Source organism: Podarcis filfolensis (assembly GCF_964270895.1).
Source record: "Podarcis filfolensis genome assembly, chromosome: 7".
NCBI classification, from domain to species: Eukaryota; Metazoa; Chordata; class Lepidosauria; order Squamata; family Lacertidae; genus Podarcis; species Podarcis filfolensis.
This window is the reverse complement of record NC_139603.1, coordinates 67,394,013-67,417,095: the sequence shown is the minus strand read 5'-3', so window position 1 is coordinate 67,417,095 and position 23,083 is coordinate 67,394,013. Positions and strand designations below refer to the sequence as shown.

The 23,083-nt window shown below is 39.5% G+C and overlaps 1 protein-coding gene across 2 annotated transcripts; it reads right to left on the bottom strand.

Annotated features, from left to right (window-relative positions):
• Nucleotides 1-1,947: 1,947 nt before the first annotated feature.
• MTDH (metadherin) lies at nt 1,948-22,164 on the bottom strand. Of its 2 annotated transcripts, none has more exons than XM_083622723.1 (13): nt 21,353-22,164; nt 13,025-13,129; nt 12,043-12,127; nt 11,030-11,206; nt 10,712-10,780; nt 9,656-9,901; nt 8,585-8,671; nt 8,049-8,147; nt 6,265-6,392; nt 5,869-5,988; nt 5,424-5,540; nt 4,631-4,787; nt 1,948-3,694 (listed from the first exon to the last, which is right to left on the bottom strand). In XM_083622723.1, exons 1-13 carry the CDS (start codon nt 21,794-21,796, stop codon nt 3,624-3,626), a joined length of 1,905 nt encoding a protein of 634 aa, XP_083478849.1. In that variant the 5' UTR covers nt 21,797-22,164; the 3' UTR covers nt 1,948-3,623. The 2 variants fall into 2 exon arrangements, with proteins under 2 accessions (XP_083478849.1, XP_083478850.1); XM_083622724.1 differs by having other exon boundaries at nt 9,683-9,901; nt 21,353-22,057.
• Between the last annotated feature and the right edge of the window lie 919 nt (nt 22,165-23,083).

The following is a 23,083-nucleotide window of genomic DNA, read 5'->3' as shown; positions in this document are numbered from 1 at the left end:
AAAACAAAGAAAAAATAATAATGATGAATTAAAACACAGGTCCTATAATGCAGGTTGGTGTTAAGCTCTGGGTCTGAAAGATATGAAGACTACAAAATTAAGGCTGCAATCCTAACCCCACTTACCTGGGAGTAAGCCCCATTAAATTCAATAGAAGAAGCAGAGGAATATAGTGTTACCAAAACGGCAAACAGCAACACTAAAAAGGTATTTCTGTGAACAGTTTTGAAAATTAATTTTAATGTATAACATTCTTTAGCAAATAGTTAAATAATGTCTGTCTACTGTATTTTTTTTGTTTTTTTAAAAAACAAAGTTTTCATCCACCTTGAGCCAACTTTGTAACAAACATGTATGAATTCTATACACTTTCCCCAAGAAAACCAAACGAAAAGTCAAGAGTAAAGCATGCAATGACTACCCAATCACATATCACATTTTTTTGTAAAGTTGTGCATACAAACAATTGCAAAAGTTACAAAACCCACATTAATCTTTGAAAAACATTCCATGCATTTACTAATGAGAATATGTTAGCTGCTTTGCTTGTTTGCCCCATAAAAGGTTATCTGGACGCAGTTGGCCATGAAGGCTACAGTTAGTCAATATAAGTAAAGTGTACGTTCCATATTAATACAACTTTGTTTTGAGGGGAAAAAGGTAATTGCCAATTGAGCAAAGTAGAAAATTCCCGTCTTTACATTTTCTGGTTGCTAAATTTTGGTGCCTTGCTGACATTCCTCTACTTAAGCAGGAACATTTAGGTTTTATGGACTCAAGCCTTGTGCTTTTCAAGAACTTCAAAAATGCATTGCTCCAGAAGCTGCAGAGACTGGGAAATATTTACAATCTCCATAGTTAACTGATTTCAGCCGTAGTTGGAGCACAATACCAAAATTTGAGGGAAAGCCTATAGTTCCATAGTTTAGGATTCCAAAGGTGGAGGATAGGAGGAAATCCACAGAGACATCACCCTTCAGTAAAGCTGAAGGCTGCTGTTAGAAACCCATGTCAGTTGAAAAACAATTTTAGGACTGGAGTGGATGTAAACGGGACATTTTAGGTTACAGTCCTCTGCAGAGGTAAGTGTTCCAGTACTGACAACTGAGAAAAGCAGGTATTGAGAACTTTCAATTTTTACAAGTTTCAATCCGATTTCCAAAAACACAAATACTGTACTTTGGGGCAGAGTCTGAAAGCAGCAGTTAGTGTTCAAAGTAACACCAAAGAGACAACCCAATTAACTCTTAAGCATCTCCAGTTCGTAGGGCAACTGTCCACAGCTGACTGAGCACAAGGGTTCTTTGTAAGGATGCCGTGAAATTGCTCAACAGCAGGTTTAGAATTGCAAGTGACTGGTTGTGACCGAAGTTGTGATGCTAGAGAGTACTGTTACACTATCATTTAGTAGCTGGGTCACACTGATTTGTGAGAAGCTCACACAAGCAGCTTTACTGTCAAAACACATTAAAATGCCTCTGACTTTGCATTTGACCTGCAAGCAGATTTGTATATGAATCCTTCCCATTCAACAATTCTCCTTAAATAGGAGGGATGGTGATGAATTCTTGTGAATTAGCAAACGTGATTTAATGACTCTACATAATATATGGACACTTACTTAGGCCAATCACATAAGCAAAGGCATTGCCCACCACATTTCATGAATAGCGGTTACCATTTCTCTACCTTTCACATAAACAGACATTTGATCATGTGTGGAGAGGGGCTGTAACTTTTTTTTAATACTGTCAGTGGATGAAATTGGTTGAACTCTCTGTAGGTGCTGATGAAGAATGGAATTTACAACATACATGATTTCACATGTTCAACATTCTTTTAAAAATCATTGTTGAAAATCAAATTTCAACATTCGGTAATTTCATGGACACTTGTGTCTTCTCAATAAGACAGTCTACATACTATATACTACTAAATAACACAATCTTATCAATTTGCTCAATTTATTTTAACAAAATTGATTTAGAAATGTCACTGAATTAAACAAAACATCTGAACATGTAAACATCTGCCATGTTCCTGTAACAGGAGTTAATACCTGTGGACATTAGTATTTATTTATTAGGAACACTATCAATTAATAAGGCTTGTCTTCAATACAACTAAATCCAGTTTGTTGTTTTAATTGTTCTTGCATTGCAAGTTAAATTTTTACCAAATTTTCTGATTTAGACAATGAAACATTATGGGAGAGTCAGTAAGTACCATCGGTTACAGCTGTTACAATTTCTCTGCCACATGAAAAACCTAAGCCAATCACATCAAATAATCATTGCTTTTCTTTAATAGATGCTCACCAAGTTATGTTAATTATGGTCCTTTAAAACACACACAAACATTTTGTAAAGGCTATATACAGTGTACATGGCTGAGCATGCACTATTCATAGATAGATACCTGCCTGCTGGATGTGATGTAATTACACAGTGCCTGAAATGATGCAGCTCAACTCCCATTTTAATCAATAATTCCAAGAGGAAAGTTGGTTTTACAATTGCTATATTTGCATGATTTTTTAAAAAATACAAAACACACTAATCCCATTTAAGAACTCTAGATGCAGATTCTACATAGGTTAAGGCAGTAAAAAAGCACTTCCTGATACAGGTGGTCTCAAGATCAATTAAAGCTGTCTGAAGCCATTATTTCCCTCTTTCATTCTCAACCACATCTCTGAAGAGTTTATGGAAGTTTTCTTTAAAATTACATTTAATAAAAATAAAAATGGGACATGGAAGAGACATGAAATACAACTTCAAAATTAATGTGAATAAAATTTTAAGGGCAACAACTAACCTATTACCTTAAAAAAGGAATAAAACACGACTGATTTGGAGCATACAGCCCCTTCTTAAAAATATATTATTTGAGTAATTCAAGTAGAAGACTAATCAGAAGCAACTTCATGAACCATGCTCAAGTTTTGACCAATTTTCTCAGTTTCTTAATTCATAACAGTTTCTGCAAGTTTTGCATTCTTAACCACATTTCTTATGCTACAGAAATGACTTTACTGAATGGTTCTAGTCATAATTTTTCCACTTATTTTGAAATATTTCCTTTAAGTCAGGGGGACTATTCAAGAGCAAGCATTTATGACTCCAGGCTCTCTGTACTTATAATTAACTTTATAATTAGCACATTCCATTACGTATTAGAAAGATATGGCAGATTTAACCAGAGTTCTTTGATTTAGGCATTAAGAAATTCAGAATGGACACTACTCAGAGTGACACTGTTTTACAGATGATTTAGGAAATTTAAAGACCAATCCTTTTTCTCCAATGGACGTAAAATAGAGATAATCTGTTGTAAACAGGGCACTGTTGTAAAGACAAGTTGTTTTTTATAATTACTTTCCCCATATGTTGAAACAGACTCTTCAATGTGTCTTCCAGTATTGTCATATTTCCTGTTAAATTATGTCACCAACTTATTTTCCTTCTGTTCCTGTTCTTAAAGATGGTTGTGTTCAAAGCAGTTTGTTTTTAAAAAAATCTGTTGAAATTTATATAAAATTCTGTACAGGTTCACAAATTATTGCATAAACAGCATAATCTTCACGACAAGTGTTTCTGCAACACACGTCCATCTCAGAAAATTCACGTTTCCCTTCTGGCCTTTTTCTTCTTTTTAATTTGTTTGGGAGACTCCCAGCTCTCTTCAGACTTGGCTACAAGTTTAAGAATAAAGAATATTTACTGTCAATTATATTTATGTACAGTTCATTCATACATGTATTTTTTGAATAATATTTATTAAGTTCCCATGCCTCTAATTGTATATTATAACCAAAATCTTAGCCCATTTAATCATAACTGTTTTAACCTCTTCATCATACATTTCATTCTACATCATACATTTCATTCTGTTGAGTTACTCAGGTAAGGAAATGCAAAAATTAGAAATTCCACCAAGGCAACATCTCTGTCTCTACATCTAGGTCAGGTACAGGCAAACTCGGCCCTCCAGATGTTTTGGAACTACGACTCCCATCACCCCTGACCACTGATACTGTTAGCTGGGGATGATGGGAGTTGTAGTCCCAAAACATCTGGAGGGTCGAGTTTGCCTATGCCTGATCTAGGTAATGTCATGGCTTGAGAACTGTCTTGGTATGACTTTTGATGTGGTGACATTCAAAATGGTATGATTTTCCTACATAAACACAGGAAATGATCTTACACTGGGTCAAGCCATTGGTTCATTTAGCCCAGTTCTGTCTACACTGACTGTAGGGTTTCAGATGGGAAGTCAATTTCCATTCACAAACGTGGTTCGTTATAGGCAAAGTGTCACATGCCAATTTCATCTTGTGACATACTGGTGCAGGAAAATAATCAAGAAATGAACACCCTCAATTTCCCAGCCTCCTGACAGCTCAAACACATAAATCTGTAAATAATACGTATTCATAGTGCATGCAAATCCCACTGGTTTCAAAAACGGGACTGATGGATGCTGAATGTTCAGAATCATGCCTATGAGGGATAAGCATAATCTGCAAAAAGATCTGCTTGGTTGTTATGATACAACCACCATTTGGTTGAATGAAAATAGAGTACTTCCCACTGTGTCTAGCAGGCACCTGGAGGAAGAAATTACTTACTTTGTGGCGGAGGCACACTGTTTTGCTTAACATTAGAAATAGGAACTTCTGTCTCCGGTAGCATCTGTGGCACTTGGGAAGTTATCTTGTCAGATTCACTCTCTGATACAGTTACAGATGGCTCAGTAGAAACAGCAAATGAGGGCATCTCCTCAGGCTAAAATAAAAACTGCAGATTAGAATACAGACTTTTTGGCAACATTTAATTATGACTGTTTATAACAGAGGATGCTGAGACATTTGAGTGCATTTTTAACGTTTCATTTGGACTAAGTGACAAAACAGGAGAATGAGAAGCTATCATTTCCAGACACAATAGTGTAAAACTAACAAATTACAACTGTGACCTATAACTAGTGTAAATTTCCTTGGATAATGGCCAGAAAAATATTTAAAGAGCTGGGTCTTGTTAAATAAAAAAAAATTGTCACTGAAGATGCCTGACACTGAGATTCAGCTCTGGGATTTCTGCAGAACTCGTAACATATGCAAGGATATTCTTTCGGGAAGAATGGCAAAGTAAGAAATGTAAGAACGTAAGACCAGCCCTCTGGGTCGGACCAAAGGCCCATCTAGTCCAAAGATTCTGGGTGGAATTCTATGTTGCACTATGACAAACAATCCATCTGTGCAAACACTGCAACTTGCCAGATGGTCTGATTCCCCCCGTCTCCTTCCCCTACAAAGTTAAATTATACCTCAGCCTTTGGACCCTCAAAAATATGGGTGCTTTTTTGTTGATTGTAAGTATTGAAAGTATGCCTAACGAGCACCTAGATCTATTTATCTATACCTCAGCTTGTTCACTAGTGCTGATGGTCTTTAAAGAGAAAGCTATCTCCTCTTGTTGAACTTTTGAGGTATCTTCTGGAAATTCTTCTCCAGCATGTCTTTCCAGGTCATCAGCATCCTACCAAGAAAAAAGAAACACAAAGGATACTGAGGAACTTGAACCACTCTTTCTAATCCTGTAAAATCAATTCTGCTGCAAGATCAAATCAGTGTAATGAACCAGAATTTAAATACCTAATTTTGTAATCTAAAATCAGTTGCAATGAAACTTTATCCTCTCTGTTTAAGATCGATAAACTATTTCATGATAGTAATAAATAGGGAAATATTTCAATTTCATTACGTTCTAGCAGTTCTTTTCTATTGGTCAGAACCACCGTCAGATAAAAAGACAGAGTATAAATATATCTATCTATAATAATAGCAATAATAATATTCTGCCTCACCTGTACAGGAGAGCTAGCCTCTTCTCCCTGCTTCTTCTTTTTCTTTTTCTTCTTCTTTGATTTACCACTTGCAGTACTTTGCAGAGTTGGTTCTGCCTTTTCTTTCTCATCATCTGAAGCCTAATATAAAAACAAAAAAGATCAGAGAATGTTCCATTAGAATAAGCTGCCTCTCTACATAACCATGAAATTAAACTATGTCTGTTTTCCAACCCATTTCAGTTATGTTTTTAACACAGAGAATCAGGATGCATATTAAATGCATAGAAAAATGGTAAGAAAGCAGCAGTTGTCTATGGTATTAGTCCACCTTTTCTAAAAAATTTCTAAAAATTAAGAAGCGTTTTTAGGATCAGACTAATTCCATGTGCTTTCCAACAGAACTCATACCAATACCTTTTGTGCCTCAGATAGCGCTTCCTCAAGCTGTGGAATGCAATGAGTCTTTTCTTCTTCTACCCAGTTTCCCCATTCCTCCGCAGGGGCATTCCAGTCAGAACTGGGATCAGCAGAAGATAGGCCATCTGTGAATAATGAGGGAACAAGTTTCAAGTAGTATAGTAAAAGTCATGTGACTCAAGTCACACACTAATTATGTCAATTTTTAGAGTGCATAACTTTGCTTTATTCATCAAGTATTATTGGTCAAATATTAGTCAAGCATTTTTTAAAAAAATATTTGCTATATTACTACAGAAAACATACTTTAACATAACTATTAAACTTGATACTTTGAAAAATATCAGTTACTGTGAAACAATGAAGTTACCTTTAAGATTACTACAATTACCATTTTTAAACACACATAAATCAAAGTAGCAGCAACTATTAAAAAGCAAAAGCTAGTTTTTTAAAGGCAGTTGCGCTAACCAGGACTATTCTTCCAGCACCAATAGCATCATCTGCCTGGTTCCTGTAGAATGCAAGATGGGTAATTCCAGACAGTGACCTTGTCACGGGTCAACTGTGTTTCTGTTCCCAATGGGAGACATTTGCAGTTACAGTGGTACCTCGGGTTAAGAACTTAATTCGTTCTGGAGGTCCGTTCTTAACCTGAAACTGTTCTTAACCTGAGGGACCACTTTAGCTAATGGGGCCTCCTCCTGCTGCCACCGCATGATTTCTGTTCTCATCCTGAAGCAAAGTTCTTAACCCGAGGTATTATTTCTGGGTTAGTGGAGTCTGCAACCCGAGATACCACTGTACAGCAGGTAGCCAGTAGGAGTTTTGCTCCACTAAGATTGCCTCTGACCCCTGTAGAGCTAGGAACTATCAGCCCTCCCTCCAAATACAGTCATACCTTGTTTTGCAACCGGGATCCATTCCAGAGCCCCGGCAGCTAGCTGAAACGGATGCAGGGCAAAGCCCCGCATCTGAGCACACACACAGAGCAGTTTGCGCTTCTGCGCATGCGGCAAACCCGGAAGTAACCCATCCCGGTACTTCCGGGTTTGCTGCGGACGTTCGCTGGAATGGACGGTAGACAATTGTCTGAAGAATCAGTTGTCTAGTCCAATAGACTAAAGTACTCCTTTCTATGTACACCTATACCAATAAAATGAAGACACATGGAGGAAGATGGCCATTTCTAAGCAAGGGAACACCAATGGAAACTAGCTTTGTCTATCAATCATGCTTTGTCAGGGCACAAAAATCTACACTATTTAGAAGCAAAATTGCAATCTGATCTGAAAGATGCTCTATTTAAAGTATAAGTCAGTTTGCTTGCACAAATGTCTCAAAAGATCTCTACCACTGAGTTAAAATAGTTAAATGAACCCCATGGAGGGAGCCATGCAGATGTTAGCAGAGACAATGAATAGTTTGCAGGACTAATTTATTGTAGTGGAAGCTTTCATGGGTGAGAGCCTCTTGCATAGTTTAGCCTTTTGGCCCTCGTTTTATTTTTAAAAAGCATTCCCCCTCCCCCCTTGGGTGTACTTCAACTTACCCACTAAGTAGGCACCTCATGCATTGAATAAATTCGGACTCTACTCCCCAAAATACATGTCACAATATATTTCTTAGGTTTTGGGATAGCAAAACCACACTTCATTGTTAAAAGCATGTGGATAAACACCTGGTCCCATTTGTAGAAGACAAATGGATGATTAGGAATATGAATATGAATGTAAACCTTTCTAGTGTAAGTCGCACAAGGTTTTTTAAAAAGAACTTACTTAACCCAGACCATTCATCATCAATATGCGCCTGATTACGATTTAAATCCCATTGGAAGTCTGTAGTAGTAGGTTGAGGAACAGATTCACTGCTGGCTCCTGAAAAGAAGACAACACACACACACACATAGAATAAGCTTTATGAACTGATAGGCATGTTACTAAATATTAAGATATTTCAAATGGAAAAGGGCCTAGTATTGTGAGAATTCTACATGCAATGGAATAGCTTGCTTCTTTGCTGTCCCTGATATTACCGATTAAACCCAAAGAGAAAAGCTGATTTGCATACGACCAAACATCCTACCCTATTCTGAAAATACAGAGAACGAAGTATTTTAGTAGTGTCTGCTAAGCCAATAATGATAGTTGACATTTCTGAAAACCAGCCTATTAACTACCAATATACATTTTATACATAAGTTTTTCCAAACTTATATGCAACAACTCTTTCAATTAACATAGATGACCAGAGGTTTTCAGAAGAGTATAACTTAAGCATGTAGCTCATCTGTAGAGCAATTTTAAAATATTACCAGAAACTGGAGGATTTAGCCCCAATGAAGTGAATGAAGTAGAACTCTGTTCAGGAGGATTAATCCTTCCATCCACTCCAGACCAGGCTGTTGAAAAAATACAAAATAACCTATTTTTGCTACTGAAAATTAGGCACACATTCTTAAGACAAGCCTCTTACAAGACTAGCTTTTCCCAATGATTTTAGGGAACAAAATATTCCAGATTCATTGTACAAATACAACAGCTTGTAACATTGTAGCCAGGGATTTGACTCCACCATGTTTCATTTCATTATAACAAGTAAAATAAGCTAACGGCCTGAAATTTCACAAGTGTCATAGTTCTACCGGTAATTCACCTTATTCAAAGACTGCAAGATCAGTCTTCTTCTAAGCCTTATGCCTTTATAACCCCCAAAACAATGAATTAGGGATCTACTAGATCAATCAGCTACCTGGTGCTGTGCTTCAAACAAGTATTACTGTAAGCTGTGGATAATTACATCTTAAAATTTTATCTTCAACAGGTAATAGCAAAAAATGATGATTCTTTCAGATATGCTCTTAATTTTATTAGTAACAGTTTGGATTGAATTTTAACACTTGCTTTTGAGTTTTCAGATTAAAGTTAGGGAAAAGAGAAATACACTCTGGAACTGGAAACAGAAATCCTTCAAACTTTAAATTAAAAAGTATTTTCAACCCTGTCTACACATTTTTACACTTCTGCCCTTTCCCCAGAAGCTGAATGAAGCTGATTATTTATACAGCTGATTATTTATACAGATTTTTTCTTAAAGTCCAAGCTGACTGAGAAATAGATGAGTAGGGTTCCAATGATACCCTGCATGGATATCTGCTGCTAAGAAGTTAAAATGGTATCCATGTGGCACTAATCTCCACATGGGCCACGAGTAGCTCTTTGTACCTTAACCATAGCATATAAAAGGAAAGGCTAAAGCTTCCTAATCATTACTCAAATAATTTTGCTACAATGAGAGCTGAAAGAAGAATGTTGGGCGGGACATTAAAGATACATAATGCCATTTCTTAAAGACAGTTTTTGTTCTTAGAGAAACAAGCACTTACCAATACCAGGGAACAAAGTGCGCTCACCCCAGGTTCTGCCCACCAGGGAAACTCCCCAGTCCTTCCCATTTCCATGATCTCCAGCATCTTTTCCCCAAGCTGATGTCTCATTCTTCCTTTTGCTACCGGTAGATGATACTGAACTCCACTTCTCCTCACTTGCAGCAATCTGAGGAGAAAGCTTTACAGGCTTTTCGTTCCAGTTGCCTCCATTTACTGTGGGGCCTTCACTCAGTCCTGAAGGAGCTTTTTAACACAAACATATACTTAATTGTAACATGTGTTTTAGTTCATACCATGAATGTACCTGATTAAAAAAAAATAAAAGTCATATTCTGCCAAGGGAAGCTCATAAAAATACCAAGATTACATTAACATTTCCATTGAACTTTTTGTTGTTGTTACTCTGCTCTTATCTCATTTCTAATCCAGCCCTTTTCTTTTTCTTCACTTCTTGCTCAGGAAAAGCTGGCAAACCTAACTGAATACCACTCATGTGTTTCTCTGTTCATAGCTGCAGTCACTACCAGATGGGGAAAGGAAGGGTAGAAAGAAGTGCTTTTGCCATAACTATCCAGAGGGCAGAAACTATATAAAAATGGGTGAAATTTAGCCTTCACTAGATCTACAAAAAAACCACATCTCCCTATCTGAACTAATTGTATTGTCAACACTTGACAATGTGTCTCATAAAACTCAGTTGTATTTAATTCTGAGCAAATGGATGTAAGATCAGGCTGAAAGTCTCACAATTAACACAATCACAACAACAACATATTCCTATTATTACCAAACGTGAATTCTCCTCATCTATGTTAAGAGAAATTAATGGCTTTTACTAATAATGCAGGTTAGTAAAAAGTAACTGACAGCAGAATTATAAAAAAGGAAGAAGCTGAAACTATGCAATTTAAGTCAGGAAAAAAACTGTATAGTAGTTATGCAATACATTACACTCCACATAACTATGCAAAAGCTCCGTGTGAACCAGTGCATAAAATTCTAGGCAGTACCACAACTCCAATTAGGTTATTATATGCAGTAAATAGTCCTTACCTTGCTGGAGTGTAATTTCTCCTTTTCCAGATTTAGGATTACTAATTTGAGCATTCAGAACAGGATCACCTGATTAAGAAAAGCTACATTAGTGACTAAATATCCTACTATAATCCTTTTATTTATGGCGATGGATAGGCAATCCTAGGCTCCATGTTTTTTAGTTAACACCTTTTAAAAGCATTAATTAAATCAACAGAGCAGAGTTTCAATTATTAGTGTGTAATCTGTATTCTTCTCTTGTTCTTTAAGTGTTGCTGCCCTGCCCCCTAAGACGAGAAGTGAAAAACAAAACTAGAACAAGAGTCACATATCTACCTTTGCTTTTTCTGGTACCAACTGAAAGGGATGTTGCAGATGTTAGCTGTTCAGTGGAGATTGTAACTGAATTTTCCATAGCTGGTAGATTTGATTCTGGCCCAGAATCGGTCAGTACCTTGTCACGTTTACGCTGCTGCCGTTTCTCTCTGTTACTGATTTTTGTTTCCCAAGCGCCTGAAAGAGGTATAAAAAGCCATTAGTTACAACAGAGGAAGTAACCTATCTCAGTGGTTTTCAAACTCAGTGGTTTTCAAACTGTATTTCAGTGAATGTTGGGTGTTCCTCAAAAGCTTGTCAGAAGTTGCTCAATGAGGGAGTCACCAAATGGCAGACGAACTGATCTGAAAGACCACTTAACCATAATTTCGATTGCCTAACACAGGTCCCTGTTTGCTAAATACATATTGAGAGATTCCCTCAATATCCAGCTTCACTGCCATATACAGTTATATAGCTTGATGCCCTCTCAAACTGTTCTTTCCCCACTTTCAAATGTTATCACTGCAGGTGCAAACTCTGGCTGTCCTGAAATCTTGTGGGCATTTTTTTTTAATAGCTACGGAGGAAAATCATTCTAATAGTTACACCCAAGTTGCATTTATTGAATTTCCTCCAACTCAAGTGCAGTGATCACACCCAAACCCCAAAACACATTCTGAAATGTTTGCTCCTTCCCAACACTGAAAATACAATGCCAGTTCAAGTCTGATACCTCAGATTATCTGATAAAACCTGTAATTTAGGCAGCAATCGTAACACAATTATATTCTACAATCACATGAACTGGCAGCTTGCTGGTCCATATGGATAAATTGACCTATTAAGGTAAAGAGTTCAAACTTATTAACAGATTAAAAACAGGTTTCATTTTAAAGACCATAAGAGAATGAACCACAAATTTCTTAAAATGTTTTTATTAATAGCACCATTTTTAAATTTTTAACCTGCCCTTTCTCCCAAAGGAGCACACAGATTTTTTTTTTAAAAAAAACATACATGCTTTTCAGTACCTTCATCAACTTCCTTTCCATCAACACGTGACTGGTCCTGAACTGTTTTAGCATCTCCCTTTGGTTTCTTCTTATTCTTCTTTGACTAAAATAAAAAGTAAGTATTTCTATCAATCTTAATTTAAGCTATCGAAATACCTGAAGTTGCACAGTCATGTTACATTTAGTAGTAATCTTTTTGAAACACACTGCTTCACGCTGCAGTACAGGCATTTCATAAGGAATCTAAAAATGCCCCAAAGCAAAAGTATAGGTTTTAAAAACTTCGAGCTTCACAAAAGCCAATATTGATTAAAATGTAATCTTAAACAGAGATGTATTTTATAAAATATCGTACAAATTATGGCTACTATCCTAAACCCATTTACCTGGGTAGTCCCCCTTTTCTAGTAGTCCCATTGAACTTGGTGCATCTCTATTCTAATTAGACAAATTTATGATTGTGCTGAAAGAGTCTATTGTTAACAATAAGCATACAGTATTGTCAAATACTGAGGTTGCACATGGGAGCTATTTTTTTAAAAAATGTATTCCCGTATAAAAACAATGTAGTCACAATGTAGACTTTATGTCAAACATAAGAAATTAAGATATGAACCAGAGGTTGAGAAATGGGCTGCTTCTCTTTTTAATCTAGTAATAATTCCTATACTTTGGTAGAGTCGGGAGGGAAGGTGCTTTCTTCTGATGCTACACTGAGTTGCTTTATAAGCTTTCCTGAAATTGGTATGAGGTCAAGGAAGTATGCACCCTTCTCCAAGCATGGAAGTCAGGACTTGCTTCTAGTTAGACCAGGTCTCAGAGGCACAAAGCTCAATGTGATTGTAAAGATTGGACGGTGCAACAAGGCTGGTGGCAAATAAGATTTTTGGCTGGTTACCAAGACTAGTCAAAATAGCAACGCCTTTGCCTGAAATTTGCTTTAGACACTATCAACTTATATATATTATCTACAGTTTTCCATCACTTACAAATAACCAACCTTTTCAGCTTTCTTTTCTGCCTCTGACTGCTGTTTAAGGTTGTCTCTTCGAACTGTCTGTATTACTTCCTCTTCAGACACTTCATGAGCAGGTTGCCCATTAAGCTAGAAATCAGAAAATTGTCACATTAATTTTAGACAGAGTTCACATAACTACATATTGTATTTCACTGTTTTTCAGTCTAAATGTTTAATTCTACTGATGTCTGCCAATGTGACATACTTACCTACCCACTACTTGTTTGCTCACTTCTAGTTTAGAATAGAATCTTAAAATTTTCACTTAACAACTATTCACTACAATTTAATATGACCAAGAAAGTGGTTTAATATAAATTGCTGACTGGGTCACGGTTACATAATAGAGTCACAACAAAGGGTTGTATCTGAAGTAGTGCTGAGTAACGCAACTGGTTAATGCAAGGATTTTTGCTTTTGAAACAGGAATCCCCCTCTCCTGGCCCTGCAATCTGTTCTAGGGGCTCCCCAGCACAGATCTGGGGAGGGCACAGGGCATGAATGGAGGAGGAGAGAAAATCCATTGTGCAAGTGTAAATCCTTGTCCTGGAGATGAGTTTGTTGGATACTGCCCAAGGTTTTGTTAAAATTCCACCAAATGCACTGTTATGAATGGAAAGCAAAGACAGAAAAGGGAGCTAGTAGTATTTCCCCAGTATTACTGAAAATATGGGCTCAATTTACAAACAAACTGTGTTCATTGGTATCTCCAAACACTTCAGTGCTATTCCACCCACAGCTTAATAAAAATGAAAGCATAAGCCAATTTACAAATTGGCAGAGAAAAGGCTTTGAGAAATTCAAAGATTGGATTGTTTATAATCAAGTGAAATCTCAGGATGAGATGCAATAATGCATAAAGAATACAGAACTTGCTCTATTTGAATATTTCCAAATTTGAAATTTTCTAATAAATTGGCTATGACAATGTGAGACATCTGAACAATTTACTGAATTATTAAACATATGGGTTAAACTGCCTGGTGGACTATGTTTCAAAATGGATACAGGTGATAGGAATAATGATAGGGATCTCTATTCCAACTGAAAACTGGAAGTATATCTGGGGAAAAAAATAGAATCATACTGCTTCGTTAACTTTAATATATAATGCAGAAAAACTCTGGATATTATGGTATTTAACCTATTTAATACCAGTAATTATAGTTGTTGGAATTGTGGTTCAACTAGAGTCAATTTTATACACCGTTGGTGTATAGAACCTTGAAGCTAAGAATATTGGCAAGAAATAATACCTGATGTAAGTTCTACTTTGAAATATATGGTTTGGGTTTGGAAGGACCCCCAAATAATTTTGCTTACATATTTGGAGAGTACCCATTGAGGGGGAAAATTTGTCAAGTTATTCAATAGTGGCAGCACAGAGTCTATATGCAAAGTATGGCGGAAGGAGAAATTCCTAGTTTGAAGGCATGGTATATCAAATTATGGGGAATAGCTGTTTGAGTAAAATTACTTGTCTATTTGGGTTCACCAAGGGAAAAAGGTAATCAGATCTGAATAGGATTAGGTACAATTCATAGAATTTTGGAATAGTAAGCAGCTATTGGGTTAGTTATAACCCTTTCTCAATTTTATGAAATTTGAGATAGATGTCAAATTTAACAAAGAAGGAATTTTTTTTTATTCTACTCTAATTTGAATCTTGCTTATTTCTACCTTTCCCCCTTAATCTTATTATAATTAAGAGCTAAATTGTCTTCTTAGTATTCTTACCAATGGGGCATATAAATGTATATATTACTATTTAAGATGATTTATTTATTAAGGATACAGATATTTGATTTTAAAATAAAACGATTATTAATAGTAGGTTTCACTTATCCACAAAAATTGGAAAAAGTTAAATGAGTGGCACTGCTTAATTTCCAAGCCTCAAATAATATTGATGTTTCTTTCAATTGCATGTAGTCCAAGGCCACAAAAGCAAATCCTATCCTAAATATTATGCAGTTAAAGAACAGTGATATTACAGTACCAAAGCTAAGGAGGTTTGTCTGGTCAAGGAGTTGGGAGGGAAGACTCAGTGGAAACCTAGAGGTATACTGCCTTCAATTACATGAACCAAAGGCAGAATAGAAGCAAAATAGGAATGCTGAGTTAAGAATCTGAGGCATCATCTCATCTACAACTAAAATTAGTCTCTGCAATAACAATGGGTATGATCCAGTGAATCTCACTGATTTCAATGGAAAAAGATCCAGGTGGTGCTTAAGCCTTTCACTGAAGCCTTTTGAGAAACTTTAGCTCTGCACTCCCTTCACACTGACAACCCCCAAAATGCTTCATGTGCCCTGCTTCTCTGGCAACTCCACTTTTATGGATCATAATTAAGCTGGCTTAAGGAAATTAGCCCTGAGTGCTCACTGGAAGGACAGATTGTGAAGCTGAGGCTCCAATACTTTGGCCACCTCATGTGAAAAGAAGACTCCCTGGAAAAGACCCTGAAGTTGGGAAAGATGGAGGGCTCAAGGAGAAGGGGAAGACAGAGGACGAGATGGTTGGATCGTGTTCTCGAAGCTACCAACATGAGTCTGACCAAACTGCGGGAGGCAGTGGAAGACAGAAGTGCCTGGCGTGCTCTGGTCCATGGGGTCACGAAGAGTCGGACACGACTAAACGACTAAACAACAACAACAATTAAGCTGGCTTAAATGGAGGCCAAAGAAGAAAAGAGGCTGTGGGCCAAATGGGACAGTATGTGTACCATGGGCCAATTCTGGCCCATGGACCAGTAGTTCCCCATCCTGCTTTAGAAGCCCAAAGAAACTGCTGAAAAATTGAAAGTTGAAAGAATTTGAAATAGCACCTACTCTTCTGCCTCAGAGCAGAGAGCTGTAGGATGAAGAGAAAGTGAAGGCATTATAATGACTTATTTCAGATGAAGGAAAATAGTTATCAAAAAGGTAGAGTGCACTCAAGTTCATTTCCTATTATCCAAACCGTGGTTTGGAGGTTCAGAATGTGACATCTGAATCAGGCCTATGTGTTTCGCCTTCAATTCCCTGTGTGAAGAATTAGTGTATCTTCCAGGCAGACATCACTACAGAATTACTGCAAAACTTCCAATATTTGAGATACATCCCCTCAAATTAATGCCTACTTTCTGTATCTGACACACACAGAGTCACAATTCACAACAAAACAAAGATGAAGCTCACTAGTAAGATATCTCCAGTTAGAGCATTTTGGAGCAACATTTTACAAATTTACAAAAAAAAGAAGAACTTTAAAATAAACACTTTAATAGCTAATGTGCATTATTTGACATGCCCTGGAGCCACTTGGATGGCATAGTTTTTAATTCATCAAATATTACGACTTTAAGAGTAAAAGTTGGATAAGGTTATATTTAAAATCCAGAACAGTAAAGTGACTTTCATCTTTACAGGAAAAAAGTTCTAGTGTTTCCTACAAAAAACCTTGAAAACATTTGAGACATGCCTAAAACTTTATTATAAATGCTTTATTTTCAAACATAGGAGCCCGAAGTTAGTAGTATCATGAAACCAATTTCTAAATATAACTACAGTAGTTTGAGTTCGTGTCAAATTCTCATTTTACAACATGAGCGGCTGGAAAAGGCCGCAGTTGCAGAATACTCCCGTCTACAATTACATCCAATCCTTGATTGAAATGGGGTAAAGAATCTAACCTTTATACATATTATGATATACTCCCAACAGCCTTGACACGATTTCTCACGCAAAACACATAGTTTAGTTCAAGTTAACAGATTTTCTGCTGCTCTATCCAGAAGCTGGTACTAGCAACTAAAACAAATAACCCTATGGAAAGTGATGAAATCCCTCAATTAGGATAGTCAAAAATACCAAAAAAGAACATGGCTCAACAACCAGGTTTTGAAAACTTGATCTTCTCTCTTGCACATAGTACTACAGCAGTAGGGAGAGGAGAAACATCAAGCGATCAGACTATGGCAGCCCAATTCTTGCCTACACCACAGCATAAAGCAATCACATTATACACTATGGGATTACATCTCCTGTCATAGTCACATGCCTGTCCTGCAGCAAACGATGCTAAAATCTGAGGCATAATCATAGAATTGTACAGTTGGAACTTGGAAAGGGTCCCAACGGTAATCTAGTCCAACCCCCTGCAATGCACAGGGTGGGGCAAAATTTCACAAAAGACTTAGGGAGAACCAAGGCTGTGCTGCTGATACAAAAGTGGCCATGGCACGTGGCAGAAGTTAGGGGAGCTTGAACGCAGGAGAGGGCCTGACTGGAGTTACAAAGTCATCCCATACTTGAGATCTGATGGCTAAAGAGCTACAGGATTTAGCACAAGGGGAATCTCTGGTAGTTGGAAACTAGTTTAAATGACAGTTGTTTAGCCTGTCACTTTAATGATTATCACATCGTTTTAATGGCGTTTTATGTTTTATTGTTATAGCCCTGAGTGGTTTCTAAGAAATACTTCAAACTTTCCCTTTCAAAATCTTCTCCACCATGGAGGCTAATCAACAAAACCAATGACTTTGCCACAGACATTGCTTATTTGTTGTTGGGGAATATTAGATATGGATCTTCTCTTCAACCCTAAAATAATCTGGCTTCCGCTGGCCTCAGGGAACTTGATAGGCTTTGTGGCAATGGCTCTCCCACAGTCTACTTAATCAAGTACACTTTATGGTTAGGACAGGACAGGGACAAAGAGGCATGTTGGGATGCTACTAAGCAGGGTAAGCCTGTCAAGCAAAATAGCAGGGGTGTTGGCCCATGCAGAAGCCTAAGTATTGGTTCTTGTATTACACATGTTGATTGACTGAGGTGTGCTGGATGTCTAAAGCTCCTCCCCTTGTTTTAGTGTGGGATGATAACCTGGATTCTAAACCTAGAATCCTGCCTCCTGTTGTTCCATGCAGATAGGATTCCTTCAGCAGCCCTTATGTTATTGGCATCTATAACTGGGTGTTGAGGCTGGTGCAAGAGAGAGACAAATACTCCAAGGTAAGTCTGATTCCTTTCTGCTGCTGTGGTGTTTTGAAGTGTGTGTGCAAGTCCTAGGAGCTCCTTCTTTTGGCCATGTCATGAGAATGATGTGGCTCTCTGATATTATTTGGTTGTTTTATTGGATTTTTAATATTAATTTGTTTGTTGTGAACCTTGGTTACGGGTTAACTAATAAATGAAATTACCAAAACAGATGCACTTTTTTTTTGGGCCAGATATTCAAAAGGTAAATGAGGGCATCTACCTGCTGGTGTAGGAAATCAGCCCTGAGTGCTCACTGCAAGGGCAGATCCTGAAGCTGAGGCTCCAATGCTTTGGCCACCTCATGAGAAGAGAAGACTCCCTGGAAAAGACCCTGATGTTGGGAAAGATGGAGGGCACAAGGAGAAGGGGACGACAGAGGATGAGATGGTTGGATAGTGTTCGCGAAGCTACCAGCATGAGTTTGGCCAAACTGCGGGAGGCAGTGGAAGACAGGAGTGCCTGGCGTGCTCTGGTCCATGGGGTCACGAAGAGTCAGACACGACTAAACGACTAAACAACAACACCCGCTGGTGGGATTCAATTCCCATCTCATGCTTCTCAACCTCATGTGCTATGCATTGAGCAACTAGAGGTTTCTGCTGTCAATATGTCCAAGGAAATAACTGAGGGAGAGCAGGGAAAGCACACCTCTAAAATAGTTGCAAAAGCTTTTTTTCTTCTCTCAGTAAAAAGTACGCAGCTACAGCAGCAAACCAGCCATTCTTTAATTCTTCATTGAAAAGCGGTGTTTTTATAAAACTAGGAAACGAGACTTTCTCTTCCTAGAGTTTGAAAAAGAATAAAATGCAGGGACAGCTACAGCGGAGGGGAAGCCTTTTCTCCTGTAACTTTTCCCTCGAGAAGTAAAAGCAAGAATGAAGAAGGAATTTTTCCCTTGCTTGGATACCTGCTGCTGCTTCATTCCTTCCAGTCTGGGGTCTTGAGTAGCTCTCTTTCAACAATACACAACACTCTAGCTTGAAGTAAGTGACAGTCAGGAACCAGTTAGCACCACACAGGCATTGAGGGAAAATGAAACTTCACAGCAAAGATATGACTGGTGGTGGGCTTCAGTGAGGAATGCTCTCTTACATGCAAATGACTGTGCCCAGAAGAGTCCTAATTGGTAAAGTATTGCAAATTACAATCAAAGCTGTCTGAATGGAAGATTGTTTAGTCTGGATGCCCCACCACATTATTTTCAATGGGAAATCCTAAATGAGCAAAGGACTTGCCTGAATTAACATTAGACTGTGTACATGTGCATGCAGACTGACCAGCAGTATCAGAGGCTGACAATGGATTCCAGAGAATTGAGTGATCACATTGTCATAGTGACTGATAATTATATGTGTGGGCAGGAGAACCGAGAGCGGGTTCTGGGTTTCTTGAGGGTGAGCACACCCATCTGACAAAGTTTAAAAACTATCCCAATCTACCTGCATAGGAATTATGGGCAGAACTTGATGAAATAAAATACTATTTGCCACAAAGCTCTAACCATCTTTCGAAATTACCGTTTCAAAACTGGCCCTACTACATTTTAGCCTTCGTGAGATTGCAGTCCCTTGAAAACCTGCATGAGGGTGGGGCAGTATAAGTGGCGAAGGAGTGATTGGCAAAAACTGGATTCCAGCTCCTTCTGCTCCATGAGTGGAAGGAGTTTTTCTGTTCACAGAGGTCTAATTACAATCAAACCCATAGGAAAGATAATAAGATGGTCCAAGGTATTCTGGGCAGTTTACGGCTCTGAAGGCACAAAACAGTTTAAAGACAGCACTGCGTAAGGCATACTGCAGTGTGTGGAGTTACCAGTCACAAGCTAGGTCTCCAGAAGGGGAAAAAGCTGAAAAGGATGGACCCTGTCAGATTTCACCTGAGCATCAAGACGAAGATGGAATCAGGAACACGCTAAAGTGCTGTTCCAACATAGTTCTCAAGAACACGGAATTCACCTGTTTTTACGCTAACTGCTCCTCAAACCACCAGCCCCACAAATTTTGCTGGACTGGCTTCCCCCATCATTAGCAATTCAATGCACTGCTTTAAAGAATCCATCACTACCATACTTTAAAAGTGGGGAGAAATTTGGGTGCCTTATTTGAACACTCTGCTTATCTTGCCCTGTTTATTAAATCTGTCAAGAGCAACAAGTTTAACATGAACACCATTTTAGCCCATTGAAAGCTGTCAATACCATCTTAAAACATTGCCAATGTACCACCCACAGAGGCTTCAGTTGATTTCAAGTTTATACAGTATTACTATTTATCTTGCCTAAAATTGTACCACTCTCAACAACAAAAAAGAATGAGATGTGACACAATCTAGGCTATAGGATGCTATTGAACAGAAACCCTCAAATTTATAGGAGCTAGTATCAAACTTTTAGACAAGCATTTTGCACATGTCTGAAAACAACCGTAAATGCTTAGATGTCACTTTCTAGAAAGCACCAAGGGCAGAAAATTTCCAGGCCTGTTCACTTCCATGTTAATTTGCTTTTTAATATTCAGTCTCCAAATCCAGAATAATCTTCCTTGTCCGTCTACTCCCAGACCACTCAGAAAGAGGGAGAATAGACACTTTTTAACTACTTTGACCAAGAGAGATGTGTGAATAAAAGAGTGACTATACAACCCATTCTACCAGGTTGATCAAGGCTGGGTCCAATGTATACCTAGGATTAAAACTTATTATTATTAACAGACTTATCTACACCAAATGAGATAAAGTTAGAAAGTTTTATGCTGAAGTCCTAAAGGTCAACTATTCAACACACTGTGTGTAGGGGAAGTCACGTGGATCCTCAAATGAGAAAATCACCCATACTGCAGTACGTATATGTTCACTGGTAAGAAGAGAGCTGGTGCAAACTGTCTTGCCGTCAGCTAGAACCTGTAAATTGACTGCTTGTGCTCACAGGTGCTTGTAGACGTTACATCCTTGATAAGAAAAACCTCAAGGCTCAAAATTCATGTAAAACTGCAGCTGCAGTTCTCCGCTTCAGACAGTACTCGGAAAAACAGGAAAAAAGAAATGGGGGGGAGGGGAAATGAGGAGAAAAAAGAACATATTTAGAAATGCAACATCAGGTGCAGCATTGGCCACTAGTGCTTTCAATTAAACACATACACGAACACCGTTGTGATATGCTGAATGTGTGAAGCAGAACCAGAAGCGCTACAGTTTTTTTATGGTGTTGGGTCAAGACATTGAAACTCCCTCTATTCCACCAATAGCCACTCATGCAAATGTTCTCCTTTCCCACCGTGTTCCCACTCACCCTGCCCGTTTTCTCCAGCGGCCTCTTTTTATTCCTCTTCTTCTGCTCGTCTCCCTTCAGCAGGAGCATCGTCCCAGGGACCCCCTTGTGAGGAGGGCCTCCTCCTGCTGCTGCTGCTGTCAGGCCCCGCGTCGCCGCCACTTCTTCCTCGTCCTCTTCGTCGTCGTCCTCGGCGGTTCTCCTGAGGCGGTTCTTCCTGCGAGCATCCCCCGCCCGGGCGCAGGCCGCGGCCCACAGGAGCGCCAGCAGGAGCAGCAGCGCCAGGACGGACGTGGAGAGCAGCACCAGCCAGGTGGGCAGGCGCTGCGGCTCCAGGCCCGGCGGCAGCTCCAGGCCCAGCTCGGTGCGGAGCAGGCCCACGCCGGCCGACAGCGCATCCCGAAGCCGGGCCGACACCTCCTCGGCCTGCTGGGCCACAGCCTCTTGCCAGCTCGGCGAAGCCATGGCTGGAGCAGCGGGGACCGCGACAAGAGCAGAAACTCGCCTCACGCCGAGCGCATCGCTCACCCTCCGAGGAGAAGCCGAAAGCCCTTCGGGTCTCCCGCCGCCGAGCCGGAGGAGCGAGAGAGGCGGCGGTTGCGCCGCTGACTGACTTGATTCGGCCCAAGAGCGCAACGTCACCCCTCCGCCGCCGAACGTCGGCGGCCGCAGCGTTCGGGCGGGCGAGCGCGCACGGGGCGGCGGTGACGGAAAGGGGTCACGTGGAGCTCAAGGAGCCGTTGGCTGGGAAGCGCCGCTTGCGCCTGCGCGCTCGCGACTCAGCGTCTACGTGCGCTCGGCGCCCCGCCCACTCGACTGGCGACGGGTCCTTTTTTCTACCATCTGCCCATCCCTTACTGTTGTTACGTGGTCGGCGCAAGTGGGCGGTTCCTAAAGTGGGCGTCACTCCTGGCGCGGGATTGGGCAGTGAGAGGGACTTGTAAGCAAGTAATCTCGACGTGGCAGTGATTTCCTCGCCGAGGGAGGGGCGGGGAGGGGGAGGAGCCGCCGGTGCCGCCCTCGACCTGTCCCGTCAGAGCTTTGAGGCGAGGGGAGGGGGAGAGCGTGGAGGCTTCTTTTTTTGAAGCAATTTAATAAACAACAACAACAGCAACAATAATAATAGATGGAATGGAGTATCCTGGGGAAGGGTATGGCTGGCAGCCATGCAGGCAGAAGTAAGACCCAGTGAATTTAATAGGATTTACTTCTGAGTAGCCAGGATTAGGATTGGCTGCAGGGCTGCCATCTCATACGCCTGAGAATACGCCCCACTGAACATCTCTTGCTTGCATTACAGGCATGCTCCAGCCGTTTGCGAGCTCTACTTTGCAAGAAGGTTGGTTGTAATGGTTTTTTTTTTTGTTTTTGTTTTTTAGTTACAATAATTTTTAAGTATAGGCAGACAGGTACCCCTCTTAATTACCCCTCTGTGCATCAGTAAACGAGGGGAATTAAGACTAAGAGAGCTGAGTGGGGGGTGCTCGTGTAATCTCACTGTATACAAGTTGTACAAGTGACAATAAAGTATTTCAGTCAATTCAATTCATGTATTGCAGCGTTTCTTGAGGCGTGAAAACCTTTCAGAGACATCTCTGCAAGGGCTACAAAATACAGTGGTACCTCGGGTTAAGAACTTAATTTGTTCCGAGGTCTGTTCTTAACCTGAAACTGTACTTATCCTGAAGCACCACTTTAGCTAATGGGGCCTCCTGCTGCCGCTGCACCGCCGGAGCACGATTTCTGTTCTCA